General features: G+C 36.4%; 3 protein-coding genes across 3 annotated transcripts; 1 reads left to right on the plus strand and 2 right to left on the minus strand.

The window, feature by feature from the left end:
* The first annotated feature begins 946 nt into the window (after positions 1-946).
* On the plus strand, positions 947-14701 carry gtf2e2 (general transcription factor IIE subunit 2). The gene is made up of 8 exons (XM_014471004.2): positions 947-1141; positions 3038-3202; positions 10912-10994; positions 11602-11709; positions 12117-12299; positions 12747-12840; positions 12923-13038; positions 13186-14701. Exons 2-8 carry the CDS (start codon positions 3043-3045, stop codon positions 13303-13305), a joined length of 864 nt encoding a protein of 287 aa, XP_014326490.1. The 5' UTR covers positions 947-1141; positions 3038-3042; the 3' UTR covers positions 13306-14701.
* On the minus strand, positions 5220-9338 carry smim18 (small integral membrane protein 18). Its single transcript, XM_014471005.2, has 2 exons — positions 9136-9338; positions 5220-6317 (listed from the first exon to the last, which is right to left on the minus strand). The coding sequence occupies exon 2, from the start codon at positions 6310-6312 to the stop codon at positions 5998-6000; it is 315 nt and encodes a 104-aa protein (XP_014326491.1). The 5' UTR covers positions 6313-6317; positions 9136-9338; the 3' UTR covers positions 5220-5997.
* dctn6 (dynactin subunit 6) lies at positions 13044-16561 on the minus strand. The gene is made up of 7 exons (XM_005805011.3): positions 16361-16561; positions 16121-16185; positions 15918-16023; positions 15722-15807; positions 15571-15618; positions 15342-15484; positions 13044-14212 (listed from the first exon to the last, which is right to left on the minus strand). The coding sequence occupies exons 1-7, from the start codon at positions 16387-16389 to the stop codon at positions 14120-14122; spliced, it is 570 nt and encodes a 189-aa protein (XP_005805068.1). The 5' UTR covers positions 16390-16561; the 3' UTR covers positions 13044-14119.
* Between the last annotated feature and the right edge of the window lie 949 nt (positions 16562-17510).

Genomic DNA, 17510 nt, shown 5'->3' on the forward strand with positions numbered 1-17510 from the left:
CAGGACACACTGTTTAAATATACTCCTGAACACAAAACACGGCCATGGCATTCAGGTAAGTCATGTCCACTCTATATTTTAGGACATATGTACTTCATGCTCAGATGATTAACTACATCAACATTATGTCATGTTGTTTTCTGCACAAAGAATAATCAACTTTAGCTTATAAGAAAATATGTTTAAAAAAATATATTAAAAAATTCTGCTTATTTAAAGTTCTTTTCTGTGAAAGTTTCCAAGAGCATTGCAAGAACAAGAATTTATAAAAAAATAAATAAATAAATTCACTACTGACAAAATTATGCCATTACGCCACTAGGTGGTAGTGTTGAAACACTCTTTCTGAAGACGTTACCTATATACGTATCTTGGCAGGGACAAATAGCAGGTATTATTTAAATTCCTTTAGAATTGAAACTTAATTTTAAGGACTCTATATAGATATTAACTGAAGATAAGAGAATTTGTTAACATTTGTTATTGTTTAAGGTAAATATATTCACATCTCCAAATATCTACCATAAAATCCCAATTCCCAAAGTTCGTTATCTTTGAGATTATATCTTTCTATTCCAAATGAAACAGCCCTGGTTGATAAATTAATTTTCTAATTGTTTTTAATTAAAAACAACTGTCTTCCAGAACATTCTTGTACAACAATCCCAAAACAGATGAACAATATTTTCATTTTGCAGAAAGTTTCAACACTAATGGGTCAAAAATTATTAACAAAAATGCTTTGGAATTGTGAATAATTTTTAAGGACACTTGTCTTACGTTAGTATTTATTAGGTATGTCTAATTTTCGACAAGTCCACTTCTAGTTTATATTTCCGAAAATTTTGGACAGATAAAAAAATATACGCAAGACGTTTTTCTCTGTCCAATGGAAAATGCGTGGTGACGTAGTGTATGGTTAGCTGTCGAAAACCGATATATCGAACAAGAAGCGGAAGTCCTGTGAAGAGAAAACATTTGTTAGAAGTTAGTTAGTTAGCTAGCTAGCTGGTATCAACTTATTTCACAACAGAAAAGGCGGAAAATTGCTGATTTACTGGAAGATTAATTTGGCTTTGCACTTTGATTAGTTAGTCCTTTTGGACTAACTGCAGTTTATTTGCAGAGGACAAAGCAAAAGGCAGGTACCGTTTACTGACCTAACACTGCATGTGCTAATGCTAGGTTAACAGCTAGAGTGCAGTACATTTTCTTTACTGCGTTCTGCTGTTTGTTTTTTTGTTTAGATCAGAATATTAATCTGTCTCCCAATGTTTAAGAAGTTATTACGTCAGTTAACTGTTTACTTAATACAACAGTGATGACGAACGTTAGCTAAATCAACCAGCTATTACAGTTCGAGCTCTTACCTTGTTTTTCCTATCAGCTGTTTAGATCAATACCTTTGTGTTGATATCTTAGGAAAATATATGCCCTGTCAAGCTACTAATGTTATTTTATTTTTATTTTTTAGCTAATCAGAAATGTTTTGGGAGAAGTTCTCATCTAAATAAACCTCGGGGGGTATTTCCAAATTATGAATCGATTCCAAGGCAAAGCATGGCTAACATAGGCTTCATTTGTGATTTTGAATCCTTTGTCTTTGTCATATTTGGTTATTTCAGTTGTTATTTTTGGCTCTGCTTTGTTCAGCCTGCTTATTTGGAACGAAGAATAATAATATATCTCTTCTTCTCGCTCATTATTTTTCAATAACTTAGTTCTAAGAAGCAAGACTGTTGTAAATGTCACACTGTTCTTTGCAGTAGTTGTATACGGTTTTTTTTACTCCTGCTTCAATGCCTCTTCTGACAAATGTTTTTTAGCTGCTGTGATTTTTAAAATGAAATGTCATTTTTAGTTAACTTTATTACATATGACAAAAAAATCAGACATTTTTGCTTATAATTGGTTATATGTTCAATGTACGAATTGAAAATCTATAGGTTTTCTTTAACATTGTATAGACCAATGTTTAATAGCCTATATGTTGTGTTGTTATATTTCTGTGTATTACCACTTGTTATAAACAATAAATGAAATTGAGAGGGAATGGAGGGAACATGTAATGTGTAAAGGGTCAGAGATGTACCTCAATTTATTCAAATCTACAATGTTTGTATAGACTTTGCATAATCTGTTTGAGGTGTTTGTTAAACACTTACTACCCAACAAAATTAGCCATGTTACCATTTTAACATAAATTCATCTGTACTTTACCTACATTTTGTCTTATTCACAAGTAGTGAATTTGTTGTCTGTAATACATTGTAGCTTGCTAATGGAATAATAATAATAAAAAAAGACGCATCCGAACTGTGGATGGCAATGCCTAGATAAATTAGGTCAAGTGGGACGGTTGGAATCTGCAAAGAGCTAATTCATGAACTGAAACATGCATCTGAAGGATTTAATTTTTGTCAAAAACCGAATTGAAATGTACTTATTGAAAATGTTGCTGGTTAAGGACAGAGAATTGATACAAATGGTCTGAAATTTGATACCTTTTCTATGGAACTAGAGCCATAAACTAATACAGGAACTCCTACGTTTTGCACAGTATCAAGTTAGAGAAGGAAATCTAAAGAAATAAATCAATTAGTTTATGAAGCCATCTCAAAGCTGATTTTTCAATAACTAAGTTTGGCTCTATGTTATAGTCACTGTTGTTTAAGATACAAAGAAACACATAGAAAAAATTTCTCTGGCAAATGCTCATTTCTTTCGGAATGGCAATGGTCTTGACTTCCAGGTAAGCAAAATCTTTGAATAAAGATGCAGCCAACAACAAACAATAATATTTGGAAGATCATTAGAAAAAAACCTGGTAAATTTTCTCTGAATATGAATGATTTATTCCCCCCAAAAATTGGAGTAAGGCTTTTAGGGGGAGGGGAGAAGCTGACTCGGGCTGTGTTGAGGAATAAAACAGGGTTTTAGCAAATCAGTCATTTGAAATTTGTTGTGTAAGTCTGCCTGAAATCTGTTTTGCATCAAAATACTTATACAATGTCCATGTTTTCTTCTTTCATCTCAGCCGGGATGGATCCAGCTCTGCTTAGAGAGCGTGAGCTGTTCCAAAAGAGAGCTCTTTCCACTCCCGCTGTAGAAAAGCGGCCAGCCGCATCAGAATCTGGTTCTCACAAGAAGAAGAAACCCAAAGTAGATAAGGAGAGCTCCTCTGGATCCAAAAACAGCTCTGGTAAGTGAAACATCTCATTTAATCTGTCTGTTTGATCAAAGCATGAAAGGAAGACATTTCTCTGTGACGGATGTCTGTGAGATTATACACATTCACATTAATAGAGATTCCTGTTCCTGTGTGTGTCGGCGATTGACTGATACTAAATGCTCCAATGGGCTGTAAGGTTCTATTTTACACTTTAGAAATGCAACACTGCTATTATTCCTAGCTTTTCTGTTCTGCCATCTAATATGATTCTTTCATTGATACGTTTATTGGCCAGTGGTGAACAAAACCTCAAGATTATTTTTAAGTGTTAAAAGCTGATTATGGTCACTTTAATTGCACAACCTTTAGTTGTAATGAAAACATTGCAGTTTTAATATATTGATTGGCACCTCTGGTAAAAAGCCTTAAAACAAGTTTGTGTTTGGTTGCAGTAGCTCACATGCTGCTACAATGAAAAATCCCATGTTAAGAAAAACTGTTTTAAGGAAAATCCTTGGTGGTCCACTTGGCAAGAGGACTGTAATTAATCAATGACATTTCACAAGTTGGGAACGCTCAAGAGGAGGGAACTTTGACTGTTTCTTCTTTCTACATTCTGTAGATCATTCACAGTCTTCATCCGTCTGTTCTGTTCACATGCTTTTTTTTGTTTTTTTTAAGGATTTGTATGTCAGAACTGGCAAGGTCATGGAAGAAGTTAGATTTTTGTGTTTGATGAACCTCCTCTTTGCTATCTTGGCCATTTCTCTTATATATTATGTTGACAGACCTGATAGCAACTTTAGTTTGCTACTAAAGCCCACCAGATTTTTTGAATGTTTAGGTATTTTTAAAAAATGAAATGATGGAATTCACTCAAGCTCATGGCATCCCAGATCTGCTACCGTATTTAACAGTCGACGTAAACTGGTTTTCCACTTATGCATCCTTTATTTCATTCTCCATCTCAGTCCTAGTCTCATCTGAACACAGGCCAAACTTACATTCCCATTAGGGCTTTTTCCCAGACAGTTTCTATTCGGATTCTACATAGCAACAGTGAACTTGGAGAAATGCTTATTTCTCCAATCATCCTTATCTCTGTGTGTGGTGGCAGGACAGAAATTCATCTGTGTCCAGCCTAATGAACTTTAGCCAAAATAGGCCTCTGTGTCATGTAATTTATTTTCATATTTATAACAAAATTATAAATTAAAACACTGGTTGACATGCATGTGTTTCAACGAAATTTTAGTGGGATACTAACAGTTGTGCCACCTGTGATTTTAAGAAAAACACAAATTGCAAGGAAAATTTGTAAGATATTTTAGTAGGTATAACAACATAAAGTGCTTTACACAATGGTAGAAAAAGGCGGAGCACAAAACGGTGAGTTGTCAAACAGAACGTCATTACTGTAGTTTGTATCACCGAGTCTTGTGTGTTCCTTCCGTCTTGATTTCTCCAGCAGTCCTGGCAGCTTTTGAGCCATTCAGATTGAAAAATGTTGCTTAGCAACCACTTAGAACCAGGCGGTTGCATTGGAACACCACATTTTATCAACCAGCACATTTTATCAACAAGGCAGTTCAAAGAGCTTCACATGATGAAAACATAAAACAAGGAAAAAAGTGGCATAATAAAGGATGGCCAATGAAGGAAATCATGGTTTCAGCATTTTGCAGTTTTCTGGCAGTGTTCCAGATTAGAGGAGAATAAAAACTCAATAATCCTTTTCCATGTTTGGTTCTGATTCTCTGAATGCATAGTAGACTAAAACCAGGGGACCTACGATTAATATGACAACAGGTCTTTAAAGTATATTCGTATTAAGCCATTCACTGACTTATAAACTAACTAAAATATTTGAAAGTTTTTTCTCTTAAGTTACAGGGAGCCACAGGGCATTACAGGGAGTTTTAGGCAGATCTGTGACAAAGACACTGTTGCAGTAATCAATCTGGCTGCAAGGCCTGCAGTTCAATTTATGTTTCATCATGGCTGAGAGACATTGCTTTTCTTTTCTTTTCTCTTATTTTGGACACCAAGTAATGGCAACACACTTTTCTGTGAAGTGGGACTTTATTAGAAGAAAAATGACTTTGACATTACATTTCAATGTATGAGTTGCAGAGAAATTGGCTCAGCAAGCTTTGGAAAGCTTATATCTTTTTTTACAACATGAATGGGGGCTTTCCATTGGAAACCTTACAAATTGTATCATTGAACCCTTTTATACACACACATACAGTTCCAACAAAATAATCCCACACAATTTACATGCCAAGCAACAGTCAGTTTTTAATAGTGATTTAAAAAGCCCACATCTTTTAGTGAGAGTTAGGCAGTTTGTAGTAAGGCATATGGAATGACACAATAAAGTAAATGACAGTTAAGCTACCAAGCTTGTGTTGAGCTAAAGAAGCAGTGCTATTTATATTGACGTTGCTGTCAGGCAGGTAATGTGTAACATGGGGGGGGGAAGCACGCTTGCTCTCCAAAGCATTGATGATGATTAACATCACCATAATTTTGGCATGCAACCAGATGGTCCCTTTGAGTTGGAAAAATGATCCACCAAATAAGCGGTTTTTCTTTTTATTATTTTGAAAGAAGTGTTTTAAGCAAAATTGTCAGCTCTCATGCTTTCAATTTCTCAGAGACATTCTGAAATTAGGTGGAGAAAAAAAAATCTGTTTGAAATAAAAAAAGAACAAAAATTAAGATCTCGTTATTTATTGTTACATTACTCCTTACTGTCTGACAGTTTCAGTCCTTATTTTCCAGTGAGACCCAAAATTCATCTTTGCCCATCTCTGTTGCCTCTATACCACTTCGGTGTGGGACTCTGGTTCCTTGCAGATGTTGGTCATGAGCTTGCTGCAGCTCCCTGGGCCTTCCTCTTGTAGCTGGTGGTGTGTTTTCCCCTTAGTGCAGCACCCACAGTCAAGTAGCTCATAGAGCACAGCCAAGGCAGCCAGAGAGAGGACAGTGAGGATGAAAAGGAGAAGGATGATGAAACAGGCAACGTTCCAGCCATCATGGAAGGGGTAGACCTCTTGGACCTGTAAGGAGACGCGGGACAGAGGGACGGCCTCAGGGAGACTACTTGGGTGGACAGTGGTTGTGATGTTGGCCATGTTTTCTGGTTGGAGACAAAAGCATGAAAAAAACGATGTATTGTTGTGAAATTCTGTGTTTAGTTTTCATTTCTTTAAAAATAAGTAAGAAGGAACTGTTTGGTTTTACCATATGACTATCATTGAACTGTCAAGAAAAACCTATGGTAGAGATTTCAGCTGTTCGGCTTTGATTAGTTAACCAGAACTCAAAAATCTGATATTTTCCCAATCTAGGAATTCACCTTATTTAGCACTACTTGCTCGTATTGAATTCTCAATATGTTAGAAATTAGCTCAGGATGAGCAAAACATTCCTTGTAAGAAGAAGACTCTTCTTACAAGCCTCCTAACTAATATAAGATAATGAAGATTGGTTCAATAGTCAACTCTGTAAATTTTTTGGTTTCACAAATAATACTAAAAGGTTGTTTAACAGCAACTTCCCTTTCACACAGTCTTTGCTTCTGATATAAATAACTGACTGCCCAGAGAAAAAAAGAATATACTGTATATATATATCACGCATACTTTTTCTCATCGGAAATTATTGGAATCGATCAAAATTTTGGTAGCCTTGTGCAAAGCAAGTTATAAAATGGATATCTGCAAAAATTATTTGTATACTTTTTAGAACTCTAAAGGGAGTTTAATAAATATAGGCATTGTATCTAAGGAACTACATTGTTAAATTAGGAGATGTTCAGTAGCCACATGGTTAGACAAATTGTCTCCCATCAGTCGTTCTTTTAGCCAACACCTACCACTTTGAACCACTCTGAGGTGTGCAAGCATTTCTGCCCACACAGACACACACACACGCGAGTGTGCACACGCATGTTTCTGACACACAGAGAGCAGAAAGAGAGAGAGGTAGCTGACCCAGATTGCTTACAGATAGAAAACACTGAGCAGAGGAACTGAAGTGCTTGTCTCTTGACCAGTTTTATTAGATTACATTTACTGTCCATTTCCTCCTAGAGCTTCCAATTCAAACTGATGTTACATGTGAAAGACCTGCTTTAATGTTACAGAATAATAGCAGAAGGGCCTGTAAATGTACCTTTAGAGCTTCTTGTTATCTGAAATAACTCTTGGCATCCTCGCTTCACTTCTCTTAAGGGGCTACATTGTGGAGGCCATGTTCAATAATTTATTCTGCACCACTTACTTTCACCTCTTAAGATTTTGTGGTCTACATCCAGTCTTTACTTTTCTTAAAGATCTGACCAGCTGATATTGATGTTTAGGGGTCTATAATATTGGAAAAAATACAATTTGTGATAAATATTTAAATAACTTAAGTGTTAGTACTGATCTGCTTTTGCAATAAAAGATCAAATTCATTGTTTCTGCTTCCATAAGCCACTTTTGTTGTTTTTTTTTTGGATAAACTTTCTGGTAGATTTTATAGAGCTAGAATAAGATTAAATCTTTGCACATAGATAGCTATTGATTCACTTTGGAAGTAGAGGCGACAACACAGTATGAAAGAGATCAGTCACTTTAAAACGGTTATTTTAATGGCTTCCTTCCTCTTTGCTGCCAGTTGTAAGCTTAGGTGTTTATAACTAATGATGAAAATGACTGACTGACAGTAAAGACATCTGCCCTGAAGAGTGTTCTAACTACCTAGGGCTCAGGTATGATGGTTCCACTTATTTATTTAGTTTTAGACCATCCAGTCAGCATTTGGTGTTAATGACTACCTTAGTTAAAAACTTGAGTTAAAACAAACTCTGGCCATTATGGATGGGAATTTATCTTATTGAAGCCTAAAAGATGGGCATCTTTTTCCAAAAGCAGTATTTTTGTGAGATGGGCCTCTTACTATTGCAAAACATACAAAAAATATTTTTTAAAATTTTTACTTCATATGGCCCACTTCAACTGGTGATCGTTAATATCCTAGTCCTAGTTGCAGGTTTATTTTTTCTGTATTATTGAGATGTGGTTGTTTATGATGGCAGAAGCTTTTGTGTGACAGTGCTTGCTGTCAGTTAATAAAATTTAACTTTATAATCCATGTACAGCATCATTTCATCAGTCACATCAATTTCACTCAGATTCGTTGCCATGGCAACAACCTCACAGACTAACCTTAGCTGACCTCCTCCATCCCCCCTCATGTTTCCAGCTTGATATTTCTGTTTTCCTAACAATCAGTAGGGGACACTTTGGCTCCCTGCAGCATCTGCTACCAACCCCCCCTTTGCGAGAGCCCCACCCCAGCCATGGTTAGTAGGTGTTGCAGGACTACGTAATGCTCTCTCAAAATTGGCCACCACTCAGAAAAAACACACATTCCTGACGGTGTTTCCCTGGGCATCTCTTCGCCGATTTTACCCCCCTCACTGGTTTGTCGTGACAGCAGCAGTTTCCTCAGAGCTGTGTGTTCTGACAAACTGAGACATGACGCTCATGAACGCCTGCGCAGACACAGAAACGGATATTCTGGTGCTTGTTATTCAACCAGAGAAGAGTGCAGTCTGGTCCATGTTTATTTAATCCTCTGTGTGTGTGTGTGTGTGTGTGTAAGCAATTTTGGCCTTGCTATTGCATCTGATGGCTAAAGGTTTTAAATGTAATTTTTTCATTGCTATTATTTGGGAATGCTGCAGTTTTAAATAAGATTGAGCAAAATAGATTTGATTTGCAAATATGAATTTGCTGCATTTTAACATTTGTGATTCAGCAGCTTAAAAACACCTAGCACTAGTCCTAAAATTAAAACCAACAGTTTTTGTTTTCAGGTCAGGCAGTGGTTTGTTGTGATTGGTTCGTGTCAAACACGTTCTCATGATTCAGACTACCCTTTATCTGGAAAAAAATATACTAACTCACCTGTGTGTCTGGCTCAGCTTCTTAAAGATGCTGGATAAAAGATGAACTCCCTTGTTTTCAGTTCTCCCCCTGTCTCTTGGATCTTCCCCTCGCTCACACTCACACATCAACCTGCTCTCCTCGGCACACTCATGCACTTTCAGCTGTCGCTCGTGCACCCGCTCTCCTCCTCCGCCACTCCTTGCAGCTCTTCATGCATCTCCTGAACAGATCAGGCTTCTCCCCATCATTGGCTCTTTCCCTCCGCCCCTGCTCCCACACCATTCGCTAGCAGAACTGTCAGAAATTTGCCGTTCTGCCCACTGTTCAGCTAACAGCCACAGAGGCTCCTTCCCACACCATGAGTCATTCATGAATCGGTGTCTGTTTTTAACCATGATTGGTCAGAGCTCACTTCAGATCTGGACAAGGGAGGTAGTGATGGGTGTTATGACTCGACCCTAGCAGAGATTAGCAATTCTTAACCCTCTATGGCATGGCGTTGCCCTCAGGCAACAAACCACATAGCTGTACCTCACATTGCTCCTTTATTTTATTTTTTGGGGGGCATGATTTTTGACATATTTTTGTCCAAAAAATAGTTCTTTTATGAATATAGTTTTTGTTTGATTTGTATTTCATTTCTCATAATCAGTGTAGACAATCTTGGTGTTCTAGACCAATGTTACCCTGAGGCAACAAACCCAAATCTGGTTCCAGGAGGTGTCAGAGTCCGATTTTATGATTGACATGTAATTAGGGACCACCAAGCTCCCAAAGAATGCAGGAAAATATTTCTTCCCCACAAAAATAAAAAGTCATGCCATAGAGGGTTAAGATTAAATAATATTTAACATCTTTTCACACTGATGTCATTTGGACCTATACAAAAAAAAGGATTTTTCAGGAGGGTCACAGAAATAGTTATTGTGAGGTGGATTTGGCCCAGGCGCCTTTGGAAAAATAACAGGAAATGTATAAATTTGGGGGAAATGTATATAAATTAAATAAATTTTATTTTTTACATGCAATATAAGTGTGTTTCCAAACTTAATGATTAAATATTAATAATATATAATGTATTAATTGTGACTGAGCAGTCTCAGAAGTCAAACTAAAAACTTACAAGAGTCTGCCTGAAAATATGAACAGGAGTAATTTTTGGGTACAATTTGTAGAGGATTAACATACATTTTCTAAACTGGTTACCATCAAAGGCACCAAAAGATGTACATGTACTAATAATCTTTAGTACATTAACAAGATACAGAAGTGCAAAGATTTGGCACACGGACCTGTTTTGAAACAGTTAATCAAGGGATCCAGCAGTGAAAAAGATCTAATTGGAATTGCATGAACTCCAATAAAATGGGTCTAATCAAATGTAGAGAAAGCTATAATATGTTAACAGTTTGTTAATGTCACTGAGGACATTCATGATTTTAATGTGACGCAAAATGAAAATGACTTTGACACCCTTGTTCTAAATTCAGTATTTAAAAATGTAGGTTTTGGTTCCGCCTAAACTGTGTTCCTACATTTTTATTTGGTTCAACACAGCGTTTCAGAAAGCTGCAACACTTCACCTAAACTTAGCTTTTTTATTTATAGCAGAATATCAGATGTTTGACTGAATCAACCCACATTTCATTACATTTTGGAAAAAAGCACTGCATTGATTTTAAAACTTTGTCACTGTAAGAAACATTTCACACATATTTTGCGCATTATATCGACTATGCTTATTATATAATGACTTCTGTTTTTTTCTGTTTTTGTTTGTTCTGTATTCCACAGAATCTGCAAATGGAAGCATTAACAGCAAGGCAAGCGCTGGGTACAAGTTTGGCTGCCTGGCCAAGATTGTCAACTACATGAAGGTAACCACGTGTTTAAAAAGAGCATTAGTAGGCTTTGTGTAGATTTGAATATTTTTGTGCCAAATGTTTTTGTCATTCCTAATTACATGAAAAGTGTTGAGATCAGAGTCAGACTGGCTCAACACTTTCCACACCACCATTAATTTTTTATTGTCCAGTCATCTCCATCACAGCTTCATAAATAAGTCTATTTTTCGGATGATCGTATCAGCAGGATGAGTCAGACTTGTCCACTGTGTAACATTTGCTCTCGAGTCTTTCTTTGGGTACATTAACAGCTTGTTTATCATTCTGCGGTTCTGCAGAAGGCAGCGATCTTCTATCTGCGCTGTGACTCATCTTTTTTCTTTTTGCTGAACTCGCATATCACTCGACAGATTTCTTTTTAATGCTTGTACTTTTGTGCCGTCTGTTGATGTGAGTTTTAAAAGCTGTAAAGCCCCCTGACATTTTAGCTGCCAACTTGCAGAAGACGTTGCTGAATTTGTCAATAATTTTCAATTAAGATATTTTTAAAAGTAAAATAAATACAATGAAATATTTTTGTGTTAGCAGGTGTTTCTCCTACATGTGTTTTAACTTTGCCTGATCTTTGTCCTGTTTACAGACGAGGCATCAGAATGGTGACACCCACTTCCTGACCCTTGATGAAATACTGGATGAGACCAAACTTCTTGACATCAGTCTGAAACAGAAACAATGGCTAATGACTGAGGTGTGCTCCTGTCATGTTCAGGGTCATTGCAGGTCTTTGTTTATTTATCACCTCAAGAGGAATTGGTTCTTTCCTCAAACATTTCCCATAAACTTTATCTTATGTTTAAAACTGATCCATCTTTACATCATACAAAACTGTGTAGAAATCCCAAACCTTTACAAGTTGCTTGCTTCCAATGTTCTATACTTTTATTTTTTTTAAGGGTATTGATGTTCAGGCTGTCCAAAGTGTCTTAAGATATCATTTAAAACAGGTTAATTGCTGTTTTTTTATTGGACTCATGATCTAATACCTTTCCAGTTCATGATTTTTGCAATTTTGTTTTGAATAAATGTTGAATAAAATGAATGTGTTTGCACAACAGCTTTACATGTAATCTAGTACATCTTTATCCCAAACTTCAGGCCTTGGTCAGCAACCCAAAAATTGAGGTTCGTGATGGAACTTATGGCTTTAAGCCCAAATACAACCTGAAGGACAAGAAAGCTTTACTGAGGCTGCTGGACAAACACGACCAGCTGGGGCTGGGGGGAGTGCTGCTGGACGATGTGGAAGAGGGACTCCCTAATTCTGCTAAGGCTATCAAGGTAATTTAAAGTCAATTGTATGAGAGAAGATAATAATTAACATAACTACTACAAAAGGTGACTTCCAAAAGTTTTCAGGCTTCTTCTCACGTTCCAACCAAAAATTCTAACTTAACAAGGATTTTATTTGATAAACCAACACAAAATGCACCATAATGGTCAAGTGGAAGGAAAATGATTGGCTTAGATTTGTTGAGAACCTCCCAGATAACCCAAAGAAAAACCAGCTGCTTTGAGAAGCCACCTTATCAGTAAATAGTGCAGTTGTGTATAATTTAGCCTTGATATAAATGCAGATGTTCTGTGAAGGCCCAAGGTGTTTGTTAGAAACTGTGTGAAGTAGTAGCATCATGAAGACCAAGAAACACACCAAACCAGAAAACGTGACTAAGATCAAGAGGCATAAATAGTTCTGCAGGGTGTTAAAAACTAAATTGTTTTCCACAGGCTTTGGGGGATCAGATTGTATTTGTAACGAGACCAGACAAGAAAAAGATCTTGTTCTACAACGACAAGCATTGCCAGTTTGTAGTAGATGAAGGTGAGATTTTTTTTAAATTATTAGTTAGCCTATGAGCCAGCAATCACACATTTTATTTTTTGTTCCTCGCTTTGCACTGCAGAATTTCAGAAGCTGTGGAGGAGTGTACCAGTGGACTCCATAGATGAAGAGAAAATTGAAGAGTACTTGAAAAAACAGGGCATTTCTTCCATGCAAGAGACTGGACCAAAGAAAGTGGTCAGTTTCTTTTCTGCATCCCATATTTATTTCAGCAAGTTTGTATAAAACCTTCTTTTAGAGACAAGAAAAAATATATATGTAGTCACACTTATTCTGTACTGGAACAATCATCCTGTTTAACTTTGGATTCTGGCTTCTCTGCAGATGCCAGTTCAAAAGAGAAAGAAGCAAAGTGGGCAGAGGAAGAGACAATTCAAAACCCATAACAACCATCTGGCAGGAGTTCTGGAGGACTACACGGATGGTGTGCCTGCAAAGAAGTGAAACCGCAAACTATAATCCGAGGTGGCAGCAGATGAAGCCCCTGACTATACAATACAGACTTTGTTGCGGTTCTGTCAAAAAAAAAAAAAGAGAAAAAAAACAACCTAGCATGTTCATTTATTTTCATTCCCTCCAGGGATCAGTAGACATTACATGGAGCCAATAGCAGCAGTGTTGTGGAATGCTTTTTAGAGTCACTGGTCAATCAAACCTCAAGGACGTTTTGGGAAGAGTACCGAAATCTGTAAGCACATGAAAGCTGGACAGAAGTGGGCACATCATACTTACAGATAAAATGTAAATGCGGTTAATATGTGTTAATATTACTCTGACTATTTTTAGTTGAAAGCAAAGATGTGTTTTGAAAGGTGCAATTTGAGTAAAGAGATGTTCTGATGTTAACCAGATGTGTGGAAGACCCAGCATAAAAACATCTCCATCTTTTCTTCTTGTGGACTCTCAGAAGAGTCCACAAGTAAAACCATGGTTCTGCTTTTACTTTGCAGAACCATGGCACAGTGGTTCAGAATACAAGACTTTTGGATTTATTTTAATAAATTTCATTGTTTCACAATACGGTTTCAAATCTCTAACAATAATTGGTCAGTACTTAAAGTCCATCTCCCAAAACTTGAGGGAAAACTTTTTTTTTTTCAATCTTAGAAAAGAATAAACAAGCAAAGGGAAATGACTGATCTACAGTTACAGAGTAGAAAATACCAAAAGGGCACTATTCTTGGTGTTTAATAACTATATACATTTGTTACCTTCAAACAAAGCAATTTAATTTATTTAAACAGTTTACTGTTACATTTTAACTGGTCATGTGGCTTGCTTTAATTGTTTTCTTCAAATGGTGGTAATTTGGCAAAATCTTCATCAGGAAGTCAAGTTGGAGGGTCTGCGGCTGTAATGACAATAAAACATTTTAATGAAGAGCATAAACATGGCAAAAACAAAATCCTAGAAATGTAGGTAGGCTGGGCGCTCCTGGATAGCTTCATCACTCTTGTACATTTTCTCCAATTGCAAATAATGGCTCATTGTGGTTTCCTGGAGGCCCAACAAATGTCAAACACTTAAATTTTCTTAGAGACAAGATGTGTTGTTCTTGACACATTTTAGCCCATTTCATTTTGCCAAATGGGTTCTATTTAAGTGGTTTCTTGATTTGAGAGAATAAACGGTAATCAGGGAGATGTGGCAAGCATAGATAATTCATAATTAATCAATGGATGCAATTATATCTTCACATGGGAGTAGGTTGGTTTGGATTGTCTTTTTTCCTAAATAAAAACTACCTTTAATATTCATATCCACGTTATCTGTGTCTGGTATTAAAAGTGATAAAGAAGAGAATAAAAAAGTAAGGGGGCACTGTACTCTTTGTAGTGTTTATAGAAGACTGGTTTATTTCTGCTCTTTATGCAGCAATGCAATTATGAAAGTGATATTAGCTGGTTAAACAGTTCAGGTATTTGCTTGAGTAGAGCCTTCAGTCAGCAGCTTGTCAGCTGTAGTTTTAAACCTGCTTTCTTTAACCCAGCAAGCAGACGATGTTCAGCAATGGTTGGGAGAAAACCTCAGCAGCACCTTGGTGTAAAAATCATGGCATCTATGTTTGTTTTCTTTTTTCAATTGTAGATCCCACTAAATGTTAAGATTAGAATCGCCATTTTGCCAGTAGTAGAATTTAACAAAATAGTCACCCTAGGAGTAAACAGTGTAAACCTTTTATTCCCTTCTACTTCTGAACATTTGAGCTATCATAAAAATTGCTCAGAGCAGTAGCTAAGTACACATGCAAAACTTTTAGTCAGGCAGGGATGTTTAAAAGTAAGGAACATTGTTTTTGTATACCTAATGGGTAAAGTGGCAGGGGTATAGAATACCAGCTAGCTTCCATTGAGATGAATAAACAGTCCCAACAGAAAAATGTATTAATTTATTATACTGTGACACCAAAACAAAATGATAATCCTACACCTGGAATATTTCTCTTCAACCTGGATGTGTCAAACCATGTGTATCCATACCTGTGGTCTCTCTGTTTGAACTCTCCTCATACATCCAGAGCCATATATCACTGTGTTCTCAGGTATGACCTCACAGGTGTTGACCTGACAGAAGGCTCCAATGATGCATCCACTGGTGAGAATCACATTCCTGCCAACGTCAGCTAGACGGCAAGGCACAGGAGAAAGAAAATATGGTGAGTAATTCTATTAGATTTTAGTTCTAATAGCTGAATTTGGTAGAGCCCACCTTTAGATTCAATGACATTGTTGTCACCAATTTTCAAGGCTTGCGATACTGATTAATAACAGTTGAGGCAAATCTGGTTTGAAATTATGAAAGCGCAACACATTCAATTATTTATACACAATAGCAGCAGAGGATTGTCCAAAAAGGATACCACAGCCGACTTCAAACACGTTGTTTGTACCAATGGTCATGGTCTTTGGCTCCACTTCAGAGTCCGGGGTGATGTTTTCTGGATAACTTAAATTCATACAAAGGTGCAAAATAAAATTTTTACCCTTAGAATTTGTTGTAAAGCTCTATCCACATTTAAATTTGATAAATACTTGTAAGATGAGGCTAATCCTCACCTGTTGATGATCAGAGCTTGTTCTTCGATCAGGTTGCCTTCTCCAATCACAATAGGTCCTGCCTCTGCTATAATCCGAGCTTTTGGATGGACCACTGTTCTAGGGCCTGAAACAATCAACAGTTACAGTAAAGACAAGTTACAATCCATTTGCAACATCTCTTGGCTTATGTGTGTTTGCTACTTTCTTTTTTCAAATCTTACCAATAGTAACATCTCCTCTGATCTCGCTTTCAACACAGACTACAGCCCCAGCTGCTATTTTAACACTGTGAAAACAGCAGAAGTAACCGCTTAACAATGCTAGCTTAAGGTGCTAATTAGATACTTTTCTTGACGCGTTAGAAAAAGCGGTAAAACTACTTCCCAGTCACCAGTTCTCAATTATTTCTAAACAAATAGCAGTTAACCTAATGATTGGACATAAACCTATGCTAACCTTACCTTTTCTGTGCGTTTAATTTGTCTGCCATGACAGGAGCTGCTCTGATGGGAGGCTGCGTTGATTCACTCGGGTATCGATTGGAAATCCTTTTCTCCACCCTCTGTGCATGTGCGCATGCGTCTGTCAATGTAATGGCTCCTGCTACGCTGTACCATACAACACTGTACAACTAACATTACTTGATGCATTACTACTGCAAAACATTCAGGCGTCTTCACGGAGATACACTTTTAAAAACGTATACTAATTTAACTGACTTAAGAAGCAGTTACCATAGCAACCAACTTTAATGACTGCTCCCAGGAAATAATTTGATCAATATGATGGAGGAGACCTACACTTAAAAAAGGATAACCAAACCACAATTAATAAATGTCTTAATAAGGTAATAAGGTTGGTACTTAATGTGCCAACAAAGGCACAATAATAAGTGTTTTAGAAAATTATATACAATGTGACAATTGATCTGTTTATTATTATTAATATTATTGTTATTATTTCACCATATTGGCATATATACATATTTATTTTAATTATTATTTCCACTGTATTTTTTTTATTCAGTTCCTAATTATTTATCCTTCTTGTAGACATTTGAAAGTAAATGGGGCATCAAAAAACAACCATATCTGTCACTACGTTAGTATGTCTCTATTTTTGTTGTGATTGTTGGCACATTCATTGCTTTATTTGAACATTCATTAATTTATTAATTTAGGTATTTTAAATATTGCTGGGCTTTATTCACTATACGGGTAGCTTTTAGTAACAACGTTTGCAGCGTGATATGTTTGTAATTTAAAATCTGAAAATTAGAAGTGCTCATAATTATGAGGTAGAAAGTTCTGCAAAAAGTGTTGTGTCTTGTATCAATTTAGGATACATCTAATTAATTTGCATTGAAAGCACTATGAGCTCGCTGCCTTAAAATACTCTATATAAATAGAGCAGTGGAATGGTAGTAAGCCATGACTGTGTGGGAAGCTTTGTGGAGAAGCTCGATACAATAAGTTACATTTATATTTATATGTTAAAGAACAATTGAAAATAGCAAAATCTAAAAAAATAATAATAGAAAAGAAAAAGAAAAACTCTTACCAAAATGCATGAAATTGAATCATGTTCAAGTTTGTGGGATTATTTTACCCT

Source organism: Xiphophorus maculatus, chromosome 5 (assembly GCF_002775205.1).
Source record: "Xiphophorus maculatus strain JP 163 A chromosome 5, X_maculatus-5.0-male, whole genome shotgun sequence".
Lineage (NCBI taxonomy): Eukaryota > Metazoa > Chordata > Actinopteri > Cyprinodontiformes > Poeciliidae > Xiphophorus > Xiphophorus maculatus.

Excerpts from the sequence above, each read along its gene's own strand:
- smim18 (XM_014471005.2), bottom strand. The coding sequence starts at position 6,312 with ATGGCCAACATCACAACCACTGTCCACCCAAGTAGTCTCCCTGAGGCC.
- dctn6 (XM_005805011.3), bottom strand. The coding sequence starts at position 16,389 with ATGGCAGACAAATTAAACGCACAGAAAAG. Across the intron at positions 16,186-16,360 it reads AAATTAAACGCACAGAAAAG|TGTTAAAATAGCAGCTGGGG; the intron begins GTAAGGTTAGCA and ends CTGTTTTCACAG. Across the intron at positions 14,213-15,341 it reads TTCAAACAGAGAGACCACAG|CCGCAGACCCTCCAACTTGA; the intron begins GTATGGATACAC and ends TTGTCATTACAG.
- gtf2e2 (XM_014471004.2), top strand. The coding sequence starts at position 3,043 with ATGGATCCAGCTCTGCTTAGAGAGCGTGAGCTGTTCCAAAAGAGAGCT. Across the intron at positions 3,203-10,911 it reads TGGATCCAAAAACAGCTCTG|AATCTGCAAATGGAAGCATT; the intron begins GTAAGTGAAACA and ends TGTATTCCACAG. Across the intron at positions 13,039-13,185 it reads AGACTGGACCAAAGAAAGTG|ATGCCAGTTCAAAAGAGAAA; the intron begins GTCAGTTTCTTT and ends GCTTCTCTGCAG.